The following is a 27,445-nucleotide window of genomic DNA, read 5'->3' as shown; positions in this document are numbered from 1 at the left end:
TCAGTGAGTGGGATATTAGGTTCAGCTTCTAAAAATTTCTATTTCTTTCAAAGTCTTCTCAGTTGAGTGAGTACTCTACATCTTTTGCCTTATCTGAATTTGTTGGTCCATTTCCAGAGTTATTTCTGAATCTTTTAAAACTACAGCTGACTTCTCTGCAACACCAAACATGGCCACCAGTATTAAGGTCCCCCAAAGATACCTAGAAACACACTGTAGATGGTCAAATTCATCTTCTAGGGAGAAAGATGGTAGAGAACACCTAGAGTGGTAGGCAGAAGATGTTTGGACACTAAGAGAATAGAAATGAGGGGAGGAGAGAGCCATACCTGCTCCGATGACCTCTTCAATTTTTACAAAAGATACATCAATCTCCTTGGCAAACTCCCGGACAGCTTCATTGGGGTCTTCATAAGTGAAGGGGTCAATGTAGATCTTCATCCCTGGGGAGCCTTATTGGAGGAGATAAGCAGGATTAACATCCTAAAGAGGAACAGTGGTCATTAAACACTAGCTGCTGCCCCAAGCAGTGAGGATATGGCTGGTGGGGGCGGAGGGGGGCTCTCACCTGCACACCAGGCTGCCTCTCCATGCCTTGGTGGGTCTCCCTATCCCCCTTCCTCCTGGGCCATGCTAGCCCTGTTCTCTGTCCTCTACTTCTCCTTCTCCTCCATATTCTCTTCTGTATTTCAGCTCTTGATGAAATGTGGAGCAGATTACTTATAAGTGACAGATCAGGACCAGTTCCCTTACCGGGCACTCACAGAAGGCAAGCAAGCTGATTGATGCCAGCCAAATGCATTAGCGGAAAAGTGGTGGTAAAATGGTAGGGTAGATATCAATATTTATCAACTTGACAACTTCCCTGAGTGGAGGCCACTGTTAAGGTTATTACTGACGGCCGTGTCCAGGGCTAGAAGAGGGATGAGGATGGATTAAAAAAAAAAAAGAATTTGCTATTAGGAAAAGCTCAAGATATAAACACCAAGACAGTATACCAGAAGAGAAAATGTGAAGAGAAAAGCACAGAAAATATTGATAGAGAAAAGAGCAATGTCTACATAGAAAAAAATAAGGTGGAATAAAAGAAAAATGATAATTGAACCCCCTGCCTTCAGACACGCTGAAGTATAAAAAACAAATAAAATGGTGAATGAGAAATACAGAAAGGAATATAGACTGTGTCAGTGATGTTTACAGTGGCAAGATGAATAGGTGTGCATGGGGACAAAATAGGGAATTGTCATTGCAGAAAAAAATGGATTCAAAAAGTGGAGGAGAGGGGACAAAAGAAGGAAATTGAACCCAAGAAACAAATGGATTCATTCACAATGTAATTCTTCAACATGTTAGATGTGTCATTAGGCAAAGCACAGAAACTATTTTCATGGTGGTGGTGTGTGTGGTGGGGTTGGGGGAGGCTTCAAAAGCTAAACAACACAGTCTAACATCCCATCCTTGTGAAGAGGAGGCATTTTCCCTGCCTGCTGCTACTGTCTGGTTCAGCAGATGAGTCAGGTCAGCAGGCAGGCAGGTCTGGAAAAGCACAGTGCTGTGTGCCCTCGGCTGGGGCCCGGGGCTGAAGCTGGACATCAGGTTCCCCAAGTTCTGCCCTTTCAGCACCATGTTCCCCATGCCAGCTTATCCTCAGGTGACTCCCAGCCCTTCACATATGGTCTAGTTTTGACATATTTCATCCAAAAATCTTCTGACAATGACTCTATAGCTCCACCAAATTAGTGTTGGCTTGCTCACCAATTCAGGCAAGGATTGGAAGTGCCAGAAAATAATCCAGAGAGAGAAGGATAATAGAGCAAAAAATTGAAAGAGATATTTCTTTAAAGCCAAAGAGAGCCAGGTGCCCTGCACAGAGAAAATGGTTTTTTGTGGAAGATGGGTTATTCTCAGTCACTGAATAAAATGATTCCCAGCATGCTAGGCCTGCTTTAGGACAACCAACACTATTCTAGAGTGCTTCTTGAAAAGCTGGGGAGGACAACATGGACTTGGAATCTGCTGACTGACATTTGGACACAGCAAATAGAGAGATCCTCACCTCTATCACAGAATGTTCTAATCCCTAGGGAATGCAGGAGAGAAGGGAGAGACACAGGGAGAGAGATTCTACTTTAGTAAGAGTGGGAAAGGAGGAAATAGGGAGGGAGCTCATCCCTTTCTCATTTAGTCGGGAGAACAAGTGAAGAGGAACGACTGAAAGCAGGTTGAAAGTGTCTAGCAAAGCCAAATTAGCAGTGCCAGAAGCAACCCTTGAGACAAGGTTTTGAAAGCAAGTGGCTTATAAGGGTGTTGATCCCAAGAAGTCCCTCTAAGGGAGTGGGGAAGTAGGAGGGAAAGGAAGGAAATCTATGAAGAGTGTGTTCTCAAGCCACCTACCACTGTGGGCAACTGAAGCAGGCTTAACCCAGGGAAGCTCTGGGGGCCAGTGTAAATCATCACAGGCTTCAGAGCTGGCCCAGCCTACGGAGTAGGGAGATGTGGTATTAGCATGTGATTCCCATCAGTCATTGGCTTCGGGCTACTTGGCCTGCTGTGCAGGTGGATGGGGAGGCTTCATGGCCAGAGAGAGTGTTTGAGTCAATTTGGTAAAGAGGGTTAAATATATGGTAATAGAAAGAAACTAGATTTTGGGTGGTGAACATGCAACAGAGTATACAGATATTGAATTATAATGTCATACACCTGAAATTTCTAAATGTTATTAGTGAATGTTACCTCCATAAATTACAAACAAACTAACAAATAACAAACAAAAAACACAGATGCTGCAGGTGGAAGTCAGCATGCACTGGAGGGGTGAGGACATGAGATGAGGCAACAACAGACCCACTTGAAATGCAAAACGGACAGCAGTCAGTGCCAACAACCTGTAACTTTTACTGAATTCTGAGCTGAGAGAAAAAGAGGTTGAGAGCCTAGATGCCAGTGCCCAGAGGTGAGGTCAGAACCCAAATCCTCTTACTAACCCATCATAATGCAACAAGTCCACGTACACCTACTAATGGGGGCGATAACACCTCCTTCCTAGGGTGGTAATGATATTAAAGATCATATTATAGGTGACATACCTAGCACAGTGCCTAGTGCACAGAGAGGGCTCACAGACTGATATACTGTACTCATGATAATCACCAATAAATCGTTCTCGGAAATGTTTGGGAAGGTAGAAAGAGGAAGTGGGGTGGGCAGTGAGGAATATAAGCTGCTTAGGGTTATGTTAGTTACTTTAAAAATAACTACCTTGTTATTCTAGATCAAGGGCTTTTAAATGATGTATGTTAAGCTGTCCTACAGGATCTCTTGCATGGAAACTAATTAAACAATCTAGAATGTGCTATAATGAATGGCTTGCAAGTAAAGACATATATAAGGATGAATGAGAAAGGATTCCCAGTTAATGAGCTTTACAGATATTGGCCCCAATCAGTTCTGGGAAGGAGCTATTATTCCCAGAAGGGAATGGCTCATCTCTTGCTGGTGCCAGGATTCTTTTAGGCCAGTAATGGGCAATGAAGTGCACCTAAATGAGAGAAAGTTCACACTTTAATGACAGGTGTAGTTTACTCACTGGGAGGTTTTCTACCTTGGTGGACTGTAGAATTATGGTGTGTGTATGTGTATATACACATGCAATGTCACTGCTGCTGTTCTGAGGCCAGGGGTTTTGACCGTTTCACAAGAAGCTGAAGAGGTTACAAGAGACTAGAAGTGGTGATGTGATGTTAATTAGACTGTCTGTCCTCTATGCAACACTAGGAATCAGTACTTGTTTTCCCTGACATTGAGGATGCTGTTGTTACACTGAGCAAAAGAAGCTGAAATCAAAAGTCTGACAAATAGCTCAGGCTCGGTGCTTTTCTTCTGATAGGGTCTGGATAGGACTGACCTAGCAAGTGGTCCTGGCCTACACCCCTCAGGCTAGGAGCAGCAATCCACGATCATCTCTTCTAAATCAGAAGAGTGACGTGGCTGAGCATGTGCACTTAGTGGCCCCTCCTGCACTGTCTCATCTCCAAATGACACATCTCTCCAGACCTTTCTCCCGCATTATAGCTAGCCTTTCTCAAGTCCCAGAAGACGGGGAGAAAAAAGAATGTCTTTAGCTAGGCAGAACAGGTCATTTGTCTTTTGGCTCATTTTGTGTTTCTGCATAAATCCTGCATCAGCCCGTCCCTGCTCCCACTTGCCAGTGAGCAGTTTTTAATTATCAGGAAAATGGTATTTAGTGCAATGAATCACCAGACAGTGAACAAGGAATTCAAGTCAGCTGCCGAGTCAGGCAGAGCAAAACATTTGGAGACAGGGCTCTGAAAATGTTCTCAGATTGTGAATGTTGGGAAAATATTAATAGTGGCACTAATAATAATATCAAATGTACTATAGATTAATAACATAAGGCATTTTATAATGCTCTGCACAGTGGTTCACATCATTATTGTTAATATTATATATGTATAGTATTTCCAGTTTCTGGTTATTTTTTAACGTAGGTTATGAACCTCTGGCAAAAAATGGTATGCATGGGTCTAAACTTCTGATTGCTAGTGCCTTGAGAGAGAAAAAAAATCTTCAGTTTTATGATCTTCTAGCTAAGTAATTTCTATTAAAGATTTGATTTGTACATGTTTGTTCTTTGACCTCGAAACTTATTTATGCTATGGCTGGGGTCACAGCCTGGACTGCTAAAGCTATAGTTTAAAGGATCATAGTTCTAGGACACTTGCTAAATCTTAATCATGAACCAAGGCTTTAAATACATTAAGTCTGGGGAGAAATGACTTAGCCACAATCCAGAGCCTCCTTGCATGGCATGAAGAAATCCTCGAAGTAGAAGAAACTCCCGGCCATTGTGAGAGACTCTGCATCAGTAGATCAGGGTACTGTCAAAAATGACGACACTGGGACAAACTCTGGGATGCCGACAGATGTGTGGGGGTGATTCTAAAAGGTTAGTTATCAAGTTTACAAGTGCTAGGTTTTCAGGGCAGAACAGAAGTGGGCTGGGAAAGGGCCAGTTCCAAACAGTAGGTGACATTTAGGATGACAATTTGAAGGAGAAGACTGCTCCTCTTCTGCCCTCTTGTGCATTAAGAAAGTACAAAATCAATGCCATGGACATCTTTTAGGTCCATGGACAGCATGGCTGTCTAGGAGGCTTCAGGAGTGCCAGGAAGAGCCTGATGCCTTCCTGCTGGTAAAGGACTCCTAGAATCCCACAGAGTGGTTCTAGAGAGGTAGTGAGTTAGGCTATTTTTAGTCACCAATATCTTGTGTGCCAACAGTTTGGATGGAGTCATGGAAAGCGGGGAGGTATGTTTCATTGTTGCCCACTCTGAACCCAAGGCAGACTTAGTCATCTTTGTGACTCATCTAAATTTGGCCCAGATATCTAAGCACAAGAGAGAAGCAGTTTAGGGAAGTGCATATAAAATTCAGTCCCTGGAAGGGACTTCACTTAATCCTCTGTCTCAGTTGATCACCCCTCATTTTTCTCAGCACTGACTGGACACCAAAACAGCATTGTTTGGGGGACTATGGGAGCTATAGGACAAATGTATCTTGTAAAATTCTTCAGGTAATTGAGACATGAAATAATTGGGGTACAATGCTGGAGAGTCTGGAAACAAGCTGTACATGATGCTGAAACCAGGGAAGGCAGGAGGCTATGAATGCCAGTCTTTAAGGTCAGAATCTTAGCAGGACAAGTCACATGTTCATGCATGGGAGAGAGGAGCTTGAAGTGCCATGAGGCACAGCTCAGAGAGAGAGGAATGTGACCAGCTTGAATATGCAGAGAAGGGGGTTCTGAAAAGGAACGGTGCTGATGCACTAGCACAGGAGGGCCTTGATTACCAAACAAAGGCATTAGGATTGTTGCCATCGGACACACAGAGCTGACAACTGTTTCATCAGCAGGGGAGGGATGTACTGAGCGCAAGGCATCAGAGAGTACATTTTGCTGGCAGGCTGCAGCATTCACATGCATTGTTGTGGGGGAGGAGCTGGAGGCTGAGAAAACAACTATGAGGTTGTTAAAGTCATGAAGGTGAAAGATGACAGCATTCAACTATGAGAATAGAAGAAGAGGCAAGAGAAATTTCAAAGGAAGAATTCATAGCCGTGAAAAGAAGAATTCAAATCAATGCCAAAACTTATAGAATGAAATGGTACTATGAACCAGGTAATGGACTTTAGGCAAGAAACCCTATTGTCAAGGACATTGGCACATGTGGTTTTGGACTTTGAATGCACAGATGAAACATGCAGGTGACTAAAAGGCAGTCAGAAAACTCAGAATGGAAACTGAGCTGGAGAACTGGGTCTGCAGTTGGAGATTTGACTGGAATGTGGGTGGTAGTTGAAGCTGTTGATGTGAAGGGCTGAAGACCCGGCAGTTTCTTGGACTGAGCCTACCAGGAAAGGTCAATGGGCACTAGAAACAGTTTGCTCTACCTGCTTGGGAGGTCAGAAACCAGGACAATGGGTGGTTGTCTTTCTACATGAAAGAGTAGAAGTCCTGGATGCTCAGCCAGGGCTTGAGAAAGAATACAAGAGGGGAGCCCCAGGGAGGGCAATGAGCCTGAAAAGCAGTGGATCTGAGGATGTTCTTCCTTCTACCTTTTCTATGGGGGTTTCACCACATTTGCAAGCTTTGTTTTTAAAACCACAGATATTGCCTAATATGTGTCCCAGGAGAAGGAAAATGGGCCACAGTCTACCTGCTATTGAGGAAAAAGAGTTTAACATTGTCCCGCTTGTTTGGTATCAATGACCAAGGAAGGCAGGTCCTTCCAGGCAAAGCCCACAGTCTGGGCCATTGAAGTCCTGCCAGGAACCTGAGGGTCACAGCCAACAAGCTCAAGACTGAAAGAGTCAACATGGTTGCTAGAGTGTCTGGCTTAGAGCTAGCAGTAGACACATGTGTGAATCTAGCTCATTAAATTTATTTGACATTTAATAAGCACTCACTAAAAACTCAGACACTTTTTGTACCTTGGGGCCTTTCCTCCTCTCCGCAAAGGCCCTCATTTACTCATACTCAGTTATAAATGCTCCTGTTACCTCTAGAAGAGGCAGCCAAAATTTCCACAGTCTGTCTTCCTACTCCAGGGGGTACATCTGACTTTTACCTTGGTGCTCAAGGTGACTCCCAGTGAGCTAGATGCTATGCCCTCTATAGTTCTGGCACACATCTACCACCCAGGGTCAAGAAAGCTGGATGTAGAATCTTGTATCTAGGTGTTTTTCTGGGTTTAATATAGTCTGATGTCTCACCTAAAGCAGGAATCTGTTCTACAACATCCTTGACTGAGAACTATCTCTGCTTGAATGCTTTCAAGAATGAAGAGCTCACCTCCCACAAGGCAGCCTGCCTCTATTTTAGACAGCTCCAGTGTAGGGGTGGGTATATTCTTCTACTGAATCACAACTTCCTTCTTTGACCTTCCACTAGACGATTCCATTTAACCTCATGCAGAGCAGCAACCACATGTCCTTTCCTTTCCCATAATGGTCTTGTGCTTAATGATGCCCCCCAGGTCCCTGCCTGCATTTCTTCTGCACCAAACCTGTATCCAAGTCTCAAAGGTAACAGATTGGGACTTGACACCCTCCACAGGCAGCCTGCTCTCCCCTGAACAGGTGCTTTGCTGACAATGTGCTTCTTGAAATGGTCTCCAGAATGAAGAACATCACTCTAGATGTGTTCTTCCCAGCATAGAGGAGAGCAGGTCTGTGCATCACCTCCTCTGATCTGAACTTTAATTGGGACTACTGAGCCAGGCAGACCTGAGTTTAAAACCTTGTTTTATAAATCACCAATTCCTAGGTGTTGGACAGGTTACTTGTCCCTTCTGAGGCTCTCTTTCTTCACTTGCAAAATCTACGTAATGGGGCAGTTATGAAGATGAAATTAATCAAGACAGATAAAGTGCTAAATATAGTTAAATGCTCAAAACTTGAGAACATTATTCTGCATCAATAACTGCTTGGCTTTTTAAAATTAGCTATATATCACTCATATTAATTATGTGGTCAACTAAATACATCTTTTTTACACAAATAGCAACTCAGGTTTCCTCTTTTTTTGTACTGCTTCCTTTTTGTTTTCACCTAAACACTAGACTCCACATTTATCCCTCAAACATTTCTTCTTGCAGATATTGAATTAGCATTCAACACTGATGGATAGTTCTGAATTTTGATTCTGTCTTCTATGGTGTTAGTTATGCTCTCCAACTGTTATCCACAAACTTGATAAGAATCCCTAGGCCTGCACCTAACTCATGAATTTAAAAAACAATCAAACAAACAAGAGATTGAATTGGACAAGGACTAGAATAAAACTGGTGGCTTCCTGCCTGGCTGACAGTGTCACTAACCCACTTTCTTTTGGTATGAAGACAAGCTCTGTACCTACTTTACAATGTTTTCCCTTGGGAGATAAAATATTTTTGCCAAAATAAAAATTCACTACATCTGCAGTTCCTCTTGAATTTACTAAATGTGTAACCCTAGTAAATGAGATGAGGTCCCATTATTTTTTTCTTAATAATCTTGTGTTGGTTCCTAATGATCACTGAATTTAGTTTTGAATGCCCAGAACCCATCTGCTTCAGTCTCTTGAAGAATTTGGCAGGGATGAAGTTCACTCTTCTGTTTTAATGCTCTGCCCTTCTGCCCTATGTGAAAATTAGAGTGCTGCAATCTTGGCTAATCTACAATCTTTGGGCACTTACCCTAGATGCCTGTGCTTTTCTCAAAGCTTAATAACATTAGCTCCATGATTGTATCTGTGGTTTTGTGTAACATGGAGATGGTTCTGTTAGGTAGGGCTGCTTTTGGAAAGCCCCTGAACTCTTAACAAGACTTTATTTTCCTCTTTCTCAACCTTACACACTCCACCCAACTCAGAAATCAGTAAGGTGCCAACCACCATCAAGTGTGTAATTATCCAAGCCCCATAATTACCCAGTAGTGTTTTCCAAATGTAGAACCAATTGGAACTTTCCTAAGGTAGACTCTGAAGCACACCCTGGCCCACCTGCATCATATTGTCCAGGCAATTTTTAGTCAGCCAGCACCTCCTGAGAATTAGCCCACATAAACCATGAGGACACACTATGTGTCTGCCCCTCCCTGGATGTGGGAAACGCCCAGCCCCATCCACCCACCCTTGAACATGAACCAAAAGCTCCCAGGTTCTACATCCAAGCATCTAGCATCATATCAAGCATACTTGCTCTTCCCAATCTGCCTTTCCTGTAGTATATTTCACCCAAATCCAAATTCTCTTTTACATGCCTGTTCACTGTGCTCCAGGCTCAGATGATGGGCATAAAGCAGTGTCTCAGAGAGCACTGTGTTCTTAAATTGACCATATCTACCACATCTCAACGGGCTAGAAAAGTATTTCATTTGCAAACATTTACATGATGTCTCCTTCAGCTTTTGCACCATCTTGAAAGGCAGATCTGGGAGGGCAGGGGCTGTCAGCCTCTCTATGGTTCCATGTGTCCTGCCTTTGGGAAGAGAGGCAGGGCCCTCTTGGGCAATGATGAATGGGGCTGGGGCATCCCTGCAGGTTTTCTGCCATTCCCAGGGCAAGAAGCCCTCCGAGCTCCAGGTTGTTGTCACATCCTGCAGGAAGGTGCATGCACATGGGTGGCCCAGGTATAGGTAGGTGCATACATTCAGACCAGGTTTTATCGACCTTTCTGCCTTCTGCCCTGAGACCCAGCGAGGGGAGTAACAAACCACCAACCAGGACATGTAGAATTATTCCTCACCTTATCATCACCTGCTCCTGACTACCAGGTGCCTTGAGCTGCTGTAATGGGAAGAGCAAGGGCTCTGCAGCCAGATTTAGAGTGTGCAGTCTACCTCTGCCACCTATGAGCCATGTGACCTAGGTAAGTCATTTACCTCCCTAGAGGTAAATGCCAACCTCCTAGAGTGATTGTCAGGGTTAGGTGAATTGATGTGAGCTACCAGAATAAAGGTGCAGAGTAGGCTCTCCATAATTATTCTTACCCCTTCCCTGGGTTGGGCCAGGCCCATCCCCCATCAGAGCCTTGTTTTCTCTCCTGTTATACATGTGCTAAGTCTTTCTTCAGCTCTACAGACTTTGCACTGTGATTCTCCCACAGTGACAGCTTTAGTCAGAGGAACCAATGTCCATGGGACAAAATGTACTAATGTGGTTCAGAGTATGAGACTCTGAGTGTAGAGAACCTGGGAGCAAAGAGGAGCCAGGTTTTAGGGACTGGATAAAAAGAGAACAGTTGTGAATAGAGGGGAAGGACATTTATAGAAGGTGAACTGAATTAAAGAGAAGACAGACTTCTAAGGCAGCTAAGGGAGTGACCTCTGGTCCACAAAGAACTCTGGAATTGCCCTGAATCCCAGGGATGGCGACTGTGCAGCTTATCAACACTGTGTCTTCAGCTGTCCTCATTGGTTGAAGCAAGACAATGGTTATAGCAGACCGAGTTTTTATTTTTCTGTAGAACCCTGGGAACCAGGGAAGCCTCCTTCTGCAGGCCTTAGATATGACAAAATGCCCCAGAAGAAGGCTGTGAGCACTTTGGAACACCTTTGTGCATGTAAGCACCACATGGTGGCCCAGCAGGCTTGTCCCTCCAGAGTAGGAGAATGGTCAGATCTCACAGTGAAATGGCTAAAAAGGCACCAAGCTGTACCCTGGTTTTATGACTGGGGACCTTTTATACCCTACCCAAGGGGCAATGACAAGGCATAGCTTGCATATCTTTAAAATAGAAACTCCCTCCTAGGGCAACCCATTCTCACCTTTGGCCATCTCTTAGTCTTCAAAATGGTATTCCCAATTTGTGTCCCCATGGCCATTTCTAAATGTCTCACCCAGAGAGTAAGCAGGATGCTAAATCTGAAATGGACTTTACAATGGTTCTCCATACTGCAAAGAGCAAAGGTGCAGTGGGGAGGCATGGCAGAATCCTGAGAGGCCAGGAGGCAGGCAGGTAATTCTAAAGCACCTGGAGGGTACCTTCACTTGAGAATCTTAGATACAATTGAATTCTTTCTTTCCTAGCTTGGGAAGCTAAGGCCCTGCCTTCAATGCACAGGTAAATATAAGTAAAAGCATCTACAGATTTTGAAGTGAGGCAGAGAGTCAGGATGTAGGAAAGGAGAGAGAACACAATAGGGTTCCCCCTCTGACATCTGGTTAAAGAGGAGGCCCAAGTGAACTGGAAGGGGAAAGAAAGAGGGGTATATGGGACTCTGAGCATGTCAGGAGCAGTGTGTGTGCATTTAGAGATGGCCCCTCTCTCAAATCCCCACCCTTCTTTGTGCTGCTGACTGTGGGGCTGCCCTGAAGCCCTGTGGGACTGTTTCTGCACTAGTGAGCCCGCCTCTCTCCCAACCGTGACTGTCTGAACGTCATGCCAGCTGTCTGGGGCTTGATCCTCTGCAAACCCTTGCCAGTTTCTTGGTTTTAGATTGAAAGCTCCTGGAAAACAAGATCTTATCTACAGACTAGCCTTTATACAACCCAAGCCAGCACTGGCCATGTTAGAACATGAGTTCCTTTGTGGTGAAGCTGCTGTGTGGATGCCTTGGAGACCCTAACCTTGGAGAAGAGATGAGTTTGATTCATGAGAACTTTCTCCTTGGAGCCCATTTGTGCTCCCAGAACTGCCCATGGACAAGGTCTGTCTTCCTTGCTCACAGCTGCATGAACAGAACAGGGCTTACATTACAATAGAAGGATTTAGGTGAGGCTTATGGAAGAAGCCTGTGACAGAGCACAGCACAAAGTGTGGGACAGACTTCTGAGGGCATCTGTGGAATTAAAAAGGAGTTATTTAGAAACAGAACATGTCTGCTGCAAGGATTAACAGTACCATTTTGTGGAGGCAGGAAGGTGGCCTGACTGACCCAGTGGGACATTTTCAGACCCTGCAATGTTGTAATTACACAGATAAAAGAGTAATTCTGACACATGACTTCATGTTACACATTGCTGAGGAGCAATTTTAGTTACAAAAATATTAGATATCAATTTTTTAAAAGAGAGGAGTAAGATAATGAGTGAAAAAAACTTTTAAGGTAACTTTTTAAAAGAAAATAGTTGGGAGATATCTCAACACTTTGGTCTCTTGGGCTCTGCTATCTTTTTAATTCCCTACATTCATGTTCTCTGGCTTATCTGTGAATTTGGTTAACACATTCCCCAGCTGCTCAGTTGGATAAGATAAGGCAGAAGATGTTAATAGGGAATCCTCCATCCTTCTCCACTGTGTCTGACTTCAGGATTCATTGACTTGCTAAACCAATCTTTCCCTGCACTCCCTTGTCCTATACAGGCTTATCAATGCAAAAGATAATCTACTTGCCAGGCATCCAATGAGTGCCCACAATGGGCAGACAGCAGATGGTGGTGGGGAGGGGACAGCCTGTGGTCCCTGAGGACCTGCAAAGAAAGGCAGTGCTGGGGTACTGGGGACTGGCTGGAAAGGGGACTGTGGTCAGGGCCAGCCAGTCTCTCTATAAGGAGCCCTCCAAGCACTTGCCTGCTTCACTGTGGTTCTTCTCTAAGGGTCAGACAGTGGGTGTCTGCTTTCTACTCACCTCGGCCTGTGCTGTAATGCTGGAGCTTGTCACTGTACACAGCCTCTTTGCTGTAAGCCCGTTTCCTGTGGATACAAGGAAAAGGAGCTCTCTTAGCCTCTCTGTTCCAGGAACCTCCACTCAGGCCTCCTGTCCTGATAGGGACTCACCCAGGCATCTCCTGGGATGGGGAACTGTGACTCTCACTTTAGGTATAGCTCTTGTCCTGGCCAGAGGTCTAGCTTGACCACCACTGTGGGCAGCTGAGTCTGCTTTCAAGTCAAAGTCTTTTAGAGGCCAGGCATGGCTGTGTCAGAGCTTGGAGCAGAGGCTCTTGAGGATGCCTATTAGTGCTCTGGCTGCACTGCCGCAGTGCTTGGGAGGGGCCAACTGCAGGGCTGTGCACAGCAGAATCTGGGCTAACCACCGAAGGCAGTAACAACAGTATTAAAAATTCACAAGGCCTCCAGGGCCAGCCCTTCTGCAGAACTTGGAGTTCTTCTTTCCCTCCTTGGCTCCTCTCCTGCCTGTTGCCTTATGCCCTCTGCTGAGAACTTTGGCTCTCTAACCAGAGGATGGGCTGCATGAGGCACAGGCTGTAATGCTCCACTGGGTCAAATGCAATTTTATAACTGTCATTCCAAAAAACTGTGGTGTGTGAGGGGCTCTAAGAGTCTTGTCTAAAATGGAGCTTGAGGATGGATGCTGTTTACTCATAACCTTGCCCAGTTCTTACAGAGGATTGTATTCCAGGCACAGAGAAGGTAATCTGGAGAATTCTAGGCTGCCTGTGGGTTGAGATGGAGGGATGACTGTGAGTTTGGTGGTGTGTCCATGAAGGGTCAGGCCCTGGACAGTCTGCACAGCCTGGGAGGGGTCTGAATGTGTGGCTTTCAGGGTCCAAGGAAAACGGTCAGGGGTGGGAGTGGAGGGCCTACCTGCTACAGACGATGGAGATGGCCACCAAGGAGACGACAAACACGACTCCTGCCGCCGCTGAGCCAGCAATCAGGGGCAGCTGCTCCCTCAGCTCAGACTTGTAATCATCTAGGTAAGAATGAGGCATTAGAACCCTCTCTGTATGCCTTTTGCATACAGCTGACACTCAATGTATGATCCAAGGACACCATACAATATATAATAAGTATAGATATGCCCCAAACACTGTTGTTTACCTGAAGTTAAAATTTAACTGGCCAGCCTGTGTTTTACCTGGCAACCCTAATGACAATACGTCTTGAACCAAGGTTCCTGCTACCCTGCATCAGAATCTCCTAAGCCCAACTGTTAAACATGGCAGTTTCTGGGCCTCACTCAGATCTCCAGAGTCAGAACCCCTGGGTGAAGAGCAGGGTATCTATCTGCATGTTTCCCAAACACATGAGGTGATTCTTGTGCCTCCAATGTTTGAGAACCAGCCCTCAGCTCTGTGGGTGGAGACAGAGATGGCTAAAGACAAGGATGCTGTTCTCAAAAACTCCCACTTTCTGGAAATCAATTTTAAACACTGAAGGTAGAGTTTCAGTTTCCCTCCATGGAGAGCTTTTTGTAACATGCATGCTTCTAAAAATTAATTTGGCTCAAAAAATGCAAGGAACCACAGTGAGGATCCATAACAAGATCTTTAAACATAAAACACGTCATAAAGCAATGTGACCTCCCCACAGGTCTGCCAGCCCCAGTGACCCATCTTCGCTCAACCTTCAGACTCACCTTTGTGCTGCCTTTGGGGCCCGAAGCCTCAGTGAACGTAATTACTACTGATGTGTGAACCTCAGTCATTAAGATTAATACTCCCAAATTTGGCCATTTACCAGAACTCTCTTATATCTAACCCCTCATGGGTTTACAAAATTTAACTGCCAATGTAAAAGGAATCACCTTCTTGGGAGAAATCCGTTACTTCTTGATTTGTCTAGCAGAATTGCCAAGAGACCGGCGCTCAGCTCATTTTGAGTTTTGGGCTTTTAATCCTGTGTACCTCCTGATGCCAAAGTGCCCATAAATCTGGATGGTTAAGTGAGGTGCAAAGAGGAGGACAGAGTCCTTAAGGAAAAGAAGGCAGCCTGCGTTCTTTTCGTACCAGTGGCATTATTAATCTGAATGGACTGGCTCACCTTTCCACCCCATCTCACCATCCGTAAAATATGACTAAAAATTCACCTAAAACACTCTAAACAGGTTGCAAACTCCAACCCTACAGGAGCCAGACAGCCTGCACTGAGGCACCCAGGAACACGTCACTGGGAAGTGGTGGGCGCCCGTGGGGCAGCAGCGCCTCACAGGAGGTCCCCCAGCACTCGCTCCTCTCACAACTGTTCCCAAGAAAATGAATATTATGATTTTTACATGAAATCATTTGATTTTTAAATCTTTCTGGTGAATTTTTAAATTGTCAAAACATGATGTGTCCTTAGAAAACTTCAAGCCCTGTCAAATGCCTAGCCAAAGAGTGCCAGCCTAAAATGAAATGTTACGTAAGGGCAGGCTGCTTATTATATAAAATTAATGGCTTTCAATTTGGGAGGTTGGGAATAGGCCGACATTTGGAAAACGACGAGGAAATAGGTCATAAATGAATATATAAATATAGATAGATAGGTAGATAATAAATAGTTAAATGAACACACACACTATGGTCCACGGCTAGCTAAGGAAAAGAGTGAGCGAACACAGGCAGGCAGACACACTTATGCTCAATGCTCAGGCTGCAGGGAAATTTCATTTTCATAAGTGTTAAAGGGCATGGTCTCCGAGGAGTGGGGGAAATTGCTGTAATAGGAAACTAATGAAGCCCAAAGGTGGAAGTATTTTAGGGGTCACATATGAAGCTTCTTCAAATATTCTGAGATGCTGGATTCATGGGACTGCCACACCACAGATTCGGTGTGTCCATTTTCTCCCTGGAGGCCTGGGCTGTGAGCTCAGTTCTCAGCCCTCAAGAACAGAATGAAGTAAGTGACAAAACAATAGGCATCTGAGCCCTGCTTCTGGGCCAGAGGACACACTGACCCCATGTGTGGGTCCCACTGCTGGGCACACGCTGGATCCTATGCAGAGATCCTTCAAATGCAAGTCATCAGATGTTGGATCCAAATGGGCTAAACTTCAGACAGATGTCTCCCTATACAGCTGTATCAGGAGGCAAACCGTTCCAAGGAAATCCTACCAGAATCCAATTAGAGACTAGCCTCTTGGCTGCAAGGGCAGCTTCTTTGGTGTGGGGTTTCTCCGCCCTGAACTGCCCTCCCTGTGCCCAGGTCACTAGCCCACCCCTTACCATCTGTCAGGGTCTGGAAGCACATCTTGCCGCTGAACTTGCCATAGCCAGCCACGGTGCGGGCACGCACCTGTACCACATACACCATGCCTGGCCGCAGGCCGTCAATCCGTGCTGTGTTGGTCTGGCTCCTGGCCATGGAGGAGTTGAACTCATTATGTTCCTGAAAAAGGGCAATGGGAGGGGTCAGTGGCCTGCTCCTGCTGCTGTAGCCCCAGATCACTCCACCCAGCACCCAGGCTCCATCAGTTCTTGGTCTTGCAGATCTGCTAGAAGTTGTTACCAGCCCCAGGACATCTGTCTGAATGGGGACAGACTGGACTGGACTGAGGGAATACAGAATTGTCTCTGGAGCATGGAGTGGCTACAGACTGAAGAGAATAAACAAACACTGAGCTCTCAGGGGCTGGGTGGGGGGCTCATGGTCATTTTCTACTGCTCCCCACTCCAAGCTTTTAAAGTAGGATAACAAAGCACATCCATCAATGTGAAATGCAATTCAGTCTCTGACTTCTGCAGAAGCTAACTGCACAGATTGGGCTGCCCTATGCCTACTTTTCCTTACCTTTCTTCTACTGAAGTGTTTCTTTTCTCACTTAAAATCTCCCTCATCACTCCTCACAATGGCTGCACTAGATCACTCTGTAAGTTCCCTCAAGTACTTCCATTCTGCTGAAGAGGTTAAGACCAGGCTGGAGTACCTACCGCCCACACCTGCTTCTCCATTCACCTTCGCCTGTGTCTATCTGGGTCCCCATCCTCCAATTCCCTCTCCACCATCTTCCAGGGCAGGCATGTCCTTCTCCATGAAGAGCAGGCCCTGTGTCCTTACCCCTCCTATGTATTAGGGGTCAGCCCCACCCTCCTTTCTGGTACTCTCTCTAGCTCCCTCTGCCCTGTCCTTCACAGTTCCTGTTGTCTGCACATGTATCCTCTGGTATGCACAAATGTTGGTTGTGCTTCTCATCTTCTGACTCCCCTGCCCATCGTGACTGCTCTGAAAGAGTGGCTTCCTGTCTTTGCTGCTGATCTGATATAACAATTGATTTGTGCCTGGATTTTGTAGCCTTCCATCTTTTCTGCCTTCTCCTTCCCATCAAGTACAAACTTCTTTCCTAAAAAAGATCTCTTACCTTCTCTAAAACTATTATCAGCTAAAAACAAAACCCCTACATCTAGGTTTGTAAGCCCCTCATAATGAAGCAAATTCCAATCCCTCACATGTCCCTAAATTGCCACCTTCTTGCCCCTCTAAGGACCACATTCTGGCCACCTGGCCTTTGCTTAGTCTGTTTTCCTGGACTGAAATGCCTCTTTCCAGGGATTCCCTGTGACCTCCTGACCCCTTAGGCCTATACCTCCCTGCCCCTGCCAAGGTCTCCTCTTCAAGGAAGGCTTCCCTCAGTACTCGAGCCCACAAACTGTCCTCATTGCTGCCCATCGTTACACATCACCCTCAGCACCTTTGGACACACCAGCCTGCTCTCTGATTTCCTCTAGCAAAGCATCATGAAGATGCAGCTTAGCACCAAGTATTCAGGAATATGAATTTAGGGTCTTGGCCTGTCCTGTCTATACCATGAATCTTAGAGCAAAATGGGGACATTGGTGAAATAAAGAGCTTGAGTCCCTGATAGGAAGGCCCCCAAGTCCCAGGTACAGTCCTGGGGCACTGTGATGAGTTCTAGGCACAGGAGTTCTGGAGGCATGGTGACAAATTAGGGGATAGCTGATGGTGAGGGTCTGTAAGTCACATCCTCAGTCAATAACAGAAAAAACTTGGGGAGTTAAGCCAGTACAAAGGAATACAGTACAATGATAAGAAACTACCATTAGCCTGTAAAAGTTTACTTCACAAAGGCAAAGATGTACTGATGTGTATTTATTCACTCATTTGGCCAGGCAATCACAGTTACACTATCATATGCTGGGTGCTATTCATGAGCTGCAGGTACCAAGGCATGATCTCTCTCCACTGGGAACACAGCATCTTGTGGGTGGACCAGAAAACAAACAGACAATGACAATGGTGTCGACTGAGTGCCTTGGCAGAGGGCAGCTTAGGAAGTTGTAGGGGAACAGCAGAAGGTCACTCAGTCCAAACTGATAAAGAATTTGGGAGGGGCTCAGAGAAAGGGTGACATGAGTCGAGTTCTGAAAGATAAAGGAAATTAGCCAGATGGATAAATGTGGGGAGTGAGTACTGAATAGAATATCCTTTGAGAACAGAATGAAACATATAAAAGCAAGTTTTAATGGACTTCAGGAACCTGGAAGTGACTGGGGAAATGTGGAATGTGGGTGGCATGGGGGATGGTGATGAAAACTTTGGAAGCAGTTGTAAGAGACCACAGGTTAGAGGTCAGCTTGAATAGACAGTTGAAAGTTACAAAGAGGCCCATGTGCACCCTAGTGGAGGGGCTATCCACCCTAGTGGAGAGACTCTTTGAAGAAGGACTACCCATCCACCATTTATTTGATCTATTTTAAAAGCAGGTGGATTCTTGACCACCACCACTATCAATCAGGAAGCCATCAGAAGAAAGGCTGTTCATTACAGAAGGGATGCCACCTAGATCTTTGGTCATTACTGTCTTGACACACTGGTGATCTGAGATCAGAAACTGTGAAAATCACATCACCTTGAAAGTTAGGACAAAATCCCATTGTTACAAAATCCAGGTGACTTCCTAAATTCTCAGCTTTACTGGAAATTGTGGAAGTAAGCACTGCTTGAAATAAGCATTGACTAGGCAGCTCTTTTACTGAAAAATGTGTTTTGGTGTATTGGCATTTGAGTTTTTAGCACAAAACATTAACCCATAGTCACTTTATAGTGCATACATTCAAGAAGTTCAGTGATTAAATTGAGTATCACTCCTTTTTCCCTTCAAAACCATTAATCAACTTCAGGCAAATGAATTAGAGTGAAGGGCAAAGTTGTTTTTTTTTCTTTTGGTTGCTTATGACTGATTGTATAACTATGGGGGAGACAGAGGCTGTGGCTGTTGGGAGCAGAGACCATGTCTCCCTATTTCTCCATCCCAACACGTAGCCCAGGGCCGGCACTGCCTGGGCACTCAACCATTCAGTGCTAAATGAATGAATAAATAGCGTGCTTCAGACCAGTTTCTATGAGCAAATGATTCTAAAACTTGGAAAGTAGAAATTCCCAAGGCCTAAACCAGCCTGTTTTAGCCCACACAGTTAGTAGGAAATGTGAGTAAATGCCTAAATGCTTTATCATCGAGACAGCTGAGAGCAGGCGTAGACGCTCGTCCCATGGTTTGCCTACAAGCACTGCCACCAGGAGTGGAAAGTGTTACAAGACAATGAACAAGAGAGAATGATGAATGGAAATGTATTGAAATGGGAATGGAGATGAACATGGGAGAGGCTCTGGGAGTGTCATTAGCTTGATGGTGTCTGAGCTCTCTATTAATGAGCTGCTGCGAGAGGCGAAGGCCTCACTGATTCCGTTCACAGAGCCGAAAGTGGAAGGTGTCCCAAGCACAAACCAAGAGGATGATGTGGGGCAGGAGAACCAGGGAGGGTTTTCAGGGGCTGGAAAAGCATAGCACATGCTCAACTACCTGTTTTTGTAAATGAATTTTTTAATATATTTTATTGATTATGCTATTACAGTTGTCCTATTTCCCCCTCTTCATTCCCCTCCCGCCCTGTAAATGAAGATTTATTAGAACCCAGCCATGCCAATCTGTTAACATATTCCCTATGGCTGCTTTCCTGCTACAAATGCCCATAAGCCTAAAATATTTACTACCTAGTCCTTTACAGGACAATTTTGCTGATTCCTGGTTTAGAAAAAGTGGCATAGAATGTTGGGTTTTGTTTGTTGTTTTTTTTTTGGACTGAATCCAGGACACCTGCTGGGTTGAGTTCTATCTATATTTGCATCTTCTAAAGACCAGGATTCCATGGCCTTGTACAGCAGGTAGGCAAATAATTCTGGTTACAAGCATTTGGATTTAAAACTAAGATACAATCTCTTATTTCAGGGGCCACAATAATTTTCAGATCTTCAACATCAACATGATTACATTCAGTTCCAAGCTGAGCTTAGAAATACATTGAAATATAATAAAACTGTCTATAGTTCTGGTTCTGTGACTCTGTAGCTGTGACCTGCGTGGTCATGAGTAAGTCATTTAACCTTTCTGTGACTTCATTCCACTATCTATAAGTTGGCTATATCTAGCTTTCAAGAATCTTTCTTTTAAGGGTCAGAGCTAACATATCTGTGGAAAATCTGACACATAATGGGCACTCAGTAAAGATGAATTATTATCATTATGGTTACTTCAAAATATCCTCACCAGGTAATGTCTTTTCTTAAGTCATATTAGTAATGGTCAAGGCAATGTAACAATTTTATAATCAAGCACTTTATAAATGAAAAGTTCTGTAGTAATATACCAAACAGTAACCGCTGTTTTGGCAAAGAATCTTCTGTGTTCCCAAGGAAAGCATGCTGTGCTATGGAGTGGGGACAATAATATGCTTCACTGGGGTGTGGAAGCTGCCTCAGGCATTGAACTGCTGTGCATGTGTATCTGTTAATAATTAGTGTAAATTACTGAGAAGTAGGGACGTGGCCTGAAATGGGAGAAGAAGCTTCCTTTGTAACATCAGAAGTGGAGGTTAATTACTGTTTTTCAAAGGAGGAGGTTTGCATGTAAAGGGAAGTGCAGGAGCTTGGATGTGGGTGGGGAAGTGAGGAGCCAGGGGACACAGGCATGATGGTTTCGGTTCTGAGCTTGTCATTAAGCCCTTCACCCCTTTCCCAAGGGTGACTATCGTTAGCCCAGCAGATGAGGAGGAGGGCAGGTGGTCTCCCATGCATTTGACTCCTTCCCCACACAGCCACTTGCTTCAGAGCCAAGAACTGAAGCTGTAGGCTCACTTCCTAGCTGTGTGACTGTGGATGAGTTTTGTTTTGTTTTTAAAAACATCTTTATACAATCAGTTTTAACTGGTGTAAGTGATACTAATACTCACCACACCAAGTTGTAAGGGAGAAAGGAGATAATGTTTGTGAAGCCCCTAGCACCCAAAAAGGCACACTAGAGAGAAATTTTTTTTTTCTGAAATAAGCTACAAGGCTCAAGTTCATGTGTATGTAGGGGAAGGGGGCTTCTTGGAACCTTACTGGTGACATCTTACCATATACTGGCTACACATGATACTCTATTGAACTGTTAGGTCAACTTTCATGATGAAATGAGATCATGTGATCAACTGGTCCAAAAAGATTGGTTCAAAATGTTTTGGAAAGTAAATATTTACTTTAATAACTGATAAAATATATCTAGCAAATAAGGACCCCAAATTCAAAGCTGAACAGATAAGATAGTTGCTAATGAATCCAGATGGTTTAAATTACCCCCAATTCTCTTAATTTTCTAAATGAACTGTCTACATAACCCAATATTCTCTAAATGTGTAGAATGCTGCCTGATCTTAACCTTGCTTTGCAAGCTTGGCTATAATGGCTGAAAGGCATCCCTCCTTGCAGACTAGATTGGTGGTCCATTTGGCTCTCCACTTTCAGGGAGGTAAATTGCCACCATTTTCCAAATATGTACACCGTGACCCAGGCTGGTTAAATAATTTGACTGTAGCTGCATGGCTGGTTGGTTAGGGAAGGCACTGGGAGCTAGGGCTCCTGCTTCCCAATGCTGCATGCCCCCTGTCCTACAATGCCTCTCTGTGCAGGAGGGCTGCAGGTCTCCATCCTTGATCCTTTTCTTGTTTCCATTCGCCCACTGAATCATCTCACCCAGGTTCAGGGCTTTCATATATCGACATTCTGACAACTTCCAAGGGGGCATCTCTGACTTGGTCCTCTGTCCTGAACTCCAGACCTGTACTCCAGCTGCCTCCTCCACACCTCCACTTGACTCTCTCAGAGGCATTTGAGACATCGAGCTAAACTTCTGTCTTCTGTTCCTTCCCTCACCCCAAACATGTTCTACCCACAGCAATACCCTTCTTAGTCAATATTGGGCTAAAGCCTCCCACATCCAAAATCCAACCTGTTGGAAATCCTGTTGGCTCTGTCTTTAGTTCCTATATCTAGAAATAGACCATGTTTCATCAGCTTTCTGCTTCCACTCTGATTCAAGCTGCCATCATTCTTATCTTAGATGACTGTAATCTAGCAGGCCTCTTTTCAACAGAACAGCCGAAATAACCCTTTAAAACTGTAAGTCACATTTTGATGACTTAGCAGGATCCACAGCAGGATTGCCATCTTGCTCAGTGGGAAAGCTCAAGTTCTTAAGTCCCACCATCATCACCTCCCCTGTCTACTATTTCCCCATTGCCTGCATCAGTCCAGCCATGTCAGTCTCCTTCCTGCTCCTTGAATCACCAGTCATGATCTTGCCTAGGACTTTGCACAAGCTCTCCATCCCCCAGATATCTGCTTCACAATACCCTTGCCTCCTTTGGACCTTTACTTAGAACTTACCTTCTCCTAGAGGTCTATGTTTACCATTCCATTTATTTCTGCAACTGACTCCTACTCCTAACCTGACCCTCCTCTTTCCATTCACTTTGCTTGTTCTTTTTCCTTTTTCAGTACTCATTTTCTAACAAACTATATGATTTCCTTGGTTATTATGTCCATTGTTCATTGTCTGTCTTGTTTATTGGAAAGTAAGCCCCCTGAGGGAAGAAATCTTTGTTTTGATCACTAATGTCTCCTAAAATAGTACCTGTCAAATAGCAGGCACTCAACAAGTATGTGAACAAATGAATGAATGAATCTGGTGTTTTTACAAATAATGTGCTGGGTCAGTATAGAAACCACTGATTTTTCCTGGGATTTTGCAAATGCTACAGTTCACCATGGTGGGAGGAAGTCCCTTCTTCTCCCACAGAGAAACCAGGGACAACTCCGCAGGGCACCATTTCCCTTTTTCAGCTGCACAGGCCTGCTTAGCCCCCAGCAGCTGCTGCTGAAGAGCAGTCAAGGAAGATAATATACAAATTTCTATTCTATCTCATTTTTATACATTTAAATATTTTAACCTCCATAAATATATTAGCACAGTAGTTTATGTATATGATTTATAAGTAAATGGTCTTATACTGGGGGCACCTGATTAAAAATTTTGAAAAACACTAGTCTACAAAACCACACAATTTTCATGATGTTCAGGGGACCCCTGGCAGTTTTGTACCTCTGCACATGACTGGGGAAAAGGGCTCAGTCTTACCCTACCAGCTCCAGGAGCTGTCTAGACAGCAGGGTGGTGGGATGGAAGGTTCTTTCCTGAGTTGGTACAGATAGTGCCTGGATTTTGGAGGCTTTTGCCAGGGCAGACCTGGGAGCTTTCCCAGGGAGCCTCTGGCTTCTATCACCAGATTGCTCCCTCTCTCAGGACTTCCTCCAGCTTGCCTCCTTGTGCCCTTGGCTGGCCACCACCCATGCAGCAGTGGCTGATCCTGGGTCCTGCAAGCCTGAAGACAGAGCTGACTCACCTTCTCATAGTATCGGATCTCATAGTCCAGGATGATGCCATTGGGTTGCTCTGGTTGTGGCCATGACAAGGTGATGCTCCTCATGGTAGCACTGACTTGGTGCATGATGGGAACAGTGGACGGGGCTGTGAAGAAAGGAAGACAGGGCAAATAAACAGACCCTTGGTTACATGAGAAATGTCATGTAAGTAGTGAGAGAAATGTCATTGGGTTTGAATCTGGCCCTTTTTTTCTTGTCGGTTGAGCTGGATCTGTAGAACTTGCTGTGTGTGTTGCAGAATGAATGGAATTTGGATAACAAAGGAGTAAAAAGTGGTAATTCAGGACAGGATGACATGTGTGACGGTGGGGGCTAGAATGGACATGGTATTCTCCAGGTCAGGAGGAAAAAGGCTTGACCAAAACAAGAGGTGGTTAAAGGAATCATGGAAAAACAGTGTGGCCTGTGGAAGCTGAAGCCAATTAGGAAAAGCATGAGAACAGGTCAACTCTAGGCTCCAAACAGTAGGACAAGAGGAGCAATGGAATGTTTTTGAGCAGAAGGTGTTGAATGAATCTCAGTCTTGCTATAATGAGCTGAGTGACTGCAAAGAAGAGAACCTGGAAGCAAGGATGGTAGTGAGAGAGTGAAACTGGTAAGTGCAAAATTACTGTGCAATAAAAAGGAACATTCTAGCAAATATCTTTTTCTGAGACTGCATATAAGATTTTGCTGCACTTCAAAGGAAAGAGAGGAGGCACCTCTCAAAAACACATGAGCATAGACCAACAACAGAGTTCTTCCACACTTCTGTCAGAGTTTTCCAAATGAGGACATTTGCAACAGAGAGCTCACACATATAAATGAGGAAATGATACACAAACTAAACATTTAGAAACAGGATAATAATTCCAAAATCTGTGAAGTGATTCTGAAATCTCTGTTTGGAAATAATGTTATTTATTTCCCAATTCTACATTTTTTTACACAGTGTAAATAAAATAAAAGGAGTCTGGAAATAATAAATGATGGTTGTCTTTCCAGTAGGAAAGGTGGGTAATGGATGAGGCTTCAGTCTGCACTGTGCTCTGGGGCCGTTCCGTTTAGTCCTGGCACTTCAGTAGTGATCAAGGTCGTTTCCTCAAACAAACTCCACTTTACAGGCTTTCTCTGGGGACCATGGCTGACTGACATTTACTATCCTCAATTTAAGTTAACAGATTCCTTTCCAAGACCTGAAATTACAGAGCACAGCTACCAGGTCATGGGGGCAAGGAGAGGGGGTTGCTGCATTCTCTACCACTCACTGGACCCTCAGTGAGCACCTATATACATGATAGGTCCTGGGCAGAGGGTGGTGATGCAGAGCACTTTTCTGAGGTGCTTACAGTCCAGGGAACCATAAAGAGAGCACGGTGTGACAGTATTGTGATAAGACCTTAAAATCAAAGTGTCTACTTGGGACTTTGCACAGTTCCCTCTATAAACCTTGGGGTGGCTGTAAAAGTGTACCCTTCAGAGCATCTACTGCTGGGAGTATAACTGACTAATGGCCTCAGCAGCTGGGCTCTGCAATTCATCAGCACAACCATGGAGAGCCCCACTTCCCACAGGCTGCTCCCAACCAATGAATGAGAGTGGCCGCAATGCTAAGACAGGCCCATCCCTGGCTCTTAAAAAAAATACATATATGTATATATTTATATATGTATAATAATAATAATAATAATATAAAATAAATAATATAATAATATATAATAAATAATATATATTTTTTAAAATTTATTTTTAGAGAGAGAGGATGGGAGAGAGAAAGAGAGGGAAAGAAATATCAATGTATGGTTGCTTCTCATGCTTCCCCTACCAGGGACTTGGCCCACAACCCAAGCATGTGCCCCAACTTCAAATCGAGCCGATGACCTTTTGGTTTGCAGACCAGCACTCAATCCACTGAGCCACACCAGCCAGGGCTACTCCTGGCTATTTAAATAGGCAACTTTTACTCAAGGATTTCCCTGTGGACTTACCAATGCTTCCTTATAATAGCACTGCAGTCTAAGACTCTTCCTACCCAAACTCCTTCCCTCTCTCCTTCACAAAGATCAGACCTTCATTTCAGCCTCTTCTAGTTTCCACCCCATTTTCCCAATCTCTGGCACATCTAATTCCACCTTAGTGTCTGCTTTGTGGAGGACCTGAATTCATGCAGTCCCAAAGCCCTCAACAATGTTTCTTTCAAGTAGTCTCTTCCTGGCCCTGCTGTATCCCCAGCAATGTGAGGCTCACTGCCTCTAGGAGCTGCTGCTCCATATATGGGTAAATCTCACCAATTCTCAGTCTTCCTTATCTGAAATCTGTCTTCTTCCCACTAGTCTCAGTTCTGCCAACTGAAGTAATATAGAATGTTCCCTGTTCCACAGAATGGCTTGTCAGATAGCTAAAGAAACTGGTTAGGCCTCCCCTGAGTCTTTCCTGCTGAAAAGAATGGCTAGATACTACAACTATTTCTCCCATGATATGCTGCCACCTGAGGTGGCTCTTTTCCAAATGGGGCTTATGTTATCTAAATCTCTCTCCAGACATGAGGCCCAGAAGTGAACCCAATTCTCCTACTGCTGTTTGAGCAGCAAAGATTAGAGTTAAGCCAACATCTATAGTGATCTGTGTACTATACATCTATGAATGTGACCATTTAGCCTTTGGATCAAAGACACTTCTCTGCTATGTAGTTCTGAAATCACAGGCAAATATCAACTACAGGTTTTCGTATGGTATGGTCCTCAATTTTTGTCTATAGAGTTGACTTTTGAGTACAGAGATTGACATGTATCTCTTTACTTTTATGGTATTAACTTGGCCCTGTTAATCTAGTAAGTTGGAATATTTTTTATCCTGATTCGACCATCAAATGCATTTTCCTTCCAACTAAGTATCATGGCCTAGTTCATTAATTAATTAATTAAACAAATATTTACTGAGCATCAACCATGTACCAGTCACCATTCTAAGTTTTAGAGGTTCCATAGTGAGTGAAATAAAATATCATTTCCTCACAGAAATTATTTCCCTGTGGAAGGATTCAGAGACTAGATATAACAAATCAATTAACCACAAGGTATACTAAAATATTAAGTACAACAGACAAAATGGAGCAAAAGAGAAGGGACACAGAATACCAAGGTGTAGGAGCCTGGCTGGGAGAAGGTTGCAATCCTAAACCATGTGGTCAGCAAGGTCATGCCTGAGAAGTAGGTGCAGGAACACAGGGTTGAGAAAGGGGAAGAGGCAGCCAGGAGAATACCTGGGAGAAGAGCATTTGAGAAGGAGCAGCCAGGGCAAAAATCTTCTGATCTAGGAGCAGCCTGGTGTTTCAGGGGAACAACAAAGAACCAGTGGAAGTGGAACAGAAACAAGACCACAAAGGGTAGGACCCAGAGGGACACTGAAAGGACTTTGGCTTCTACTCTAAGTGAGATGGGGAGCCATGGGAGGGAGGGTCATCAACGTGGGAGTGACATAAACTGGCTTGCATGATAATAATATCACCTTATCCTGTGTTGAGAATAGAATGCAGGGACCATGTAAAAAGCAAAATACCTATTATAACACTATTACCATAATCCAACCACAAGATCATGATCAAAGCAGTACAAAGCTTGTACAAAGCAGTAGATGGGGTGAGAGTAGTGTGGTCAGATTCTAAATGCATTTAGAATATCTCAGTGGATGTGGGATGTGGAAGAAATGGAAGTCAAAATGAGCCCAAGGTTTTAGCCTGAGCAACTAGAGAAGTGGGGCTGCTATGAACTGAGATCAGGCAAGACATCAGTAGAAGCATTTTGGAAGGAAAGAGCAAGTGCTTCTATTAGGTGTGAGATGCCCAAGACATCTCCAAGTAGATGCTGAGTAGGTGAATGCATGTGTAAGATGTCCAGACTGGAGACAGAAATTTAGAGTCACCAGTATTTCAGAGATACTGAAAGCAGCAGAACTGACAGAGATCCCCAAAAGAATGAGTAAAACAGAATATACTGAAGATTCAGAAAGTGAGGAGAAAATAGCCACGG

At 44.3% G+C, this 27,445-nt stretch overlaps 1 protein-coding gene across 2 annotated transcripts in view; it reads right to left on the bottom strand.

Moving 5' to 3' along the window:
- The window catches only part of EPHB1 (EPH receptor B1), a 417,402-nt gene that overhangs the window by 65,438 nt on the left and 324,519 nt on the right, over positions 1-27,445 (bottom strand). For both annotated transcript variants that reach the window (XM_028518706.2, XM_036030689.1), the window contains 5 exons: positions 23,399-23,523; positions 15,890-16,052; positions 13,548-13,656; positions 12,631-12,695; positions 330-452 (listed from right to left, as the gene is read on the bottom strand). In XM_028518706.2, the coding sequence (XP_028374507.1) occupies positions 330-452; positions 12,631-12,695; positions 13,548-13,656; positions 15,890-16,052; positions 23,399-23,523 (585 nt within the window). The remainder of the gene's footprint in view (positions 1-329; positions 453-12,630; positions 12,696-13,547; positions 13,657-15,889; positions 16,053-23,398; positions 23,524-27,445) is intronic.

Source organism: Phyllostomus discolor, chromosome 7 (genome assembly GCF_004126475.2).
Source record: "Phyllostomus discolor isolate MPI-MPIP mPhyDis1 chromosome 7, mPhyDis1.pri.v3, whole genome shotgun sequence".
NCBI classification, from domain to species: Eukaryota; Metazoa; Chordata; class Mammalia; order Chiroptera; family Phyllostomidae; genus Phyllostomus; species Phyllostomus discolor.
Note: the sequence above shows the minus strand (reverse complement) of the source record. Positions and strands in the feature narration are given on the sequence as shown.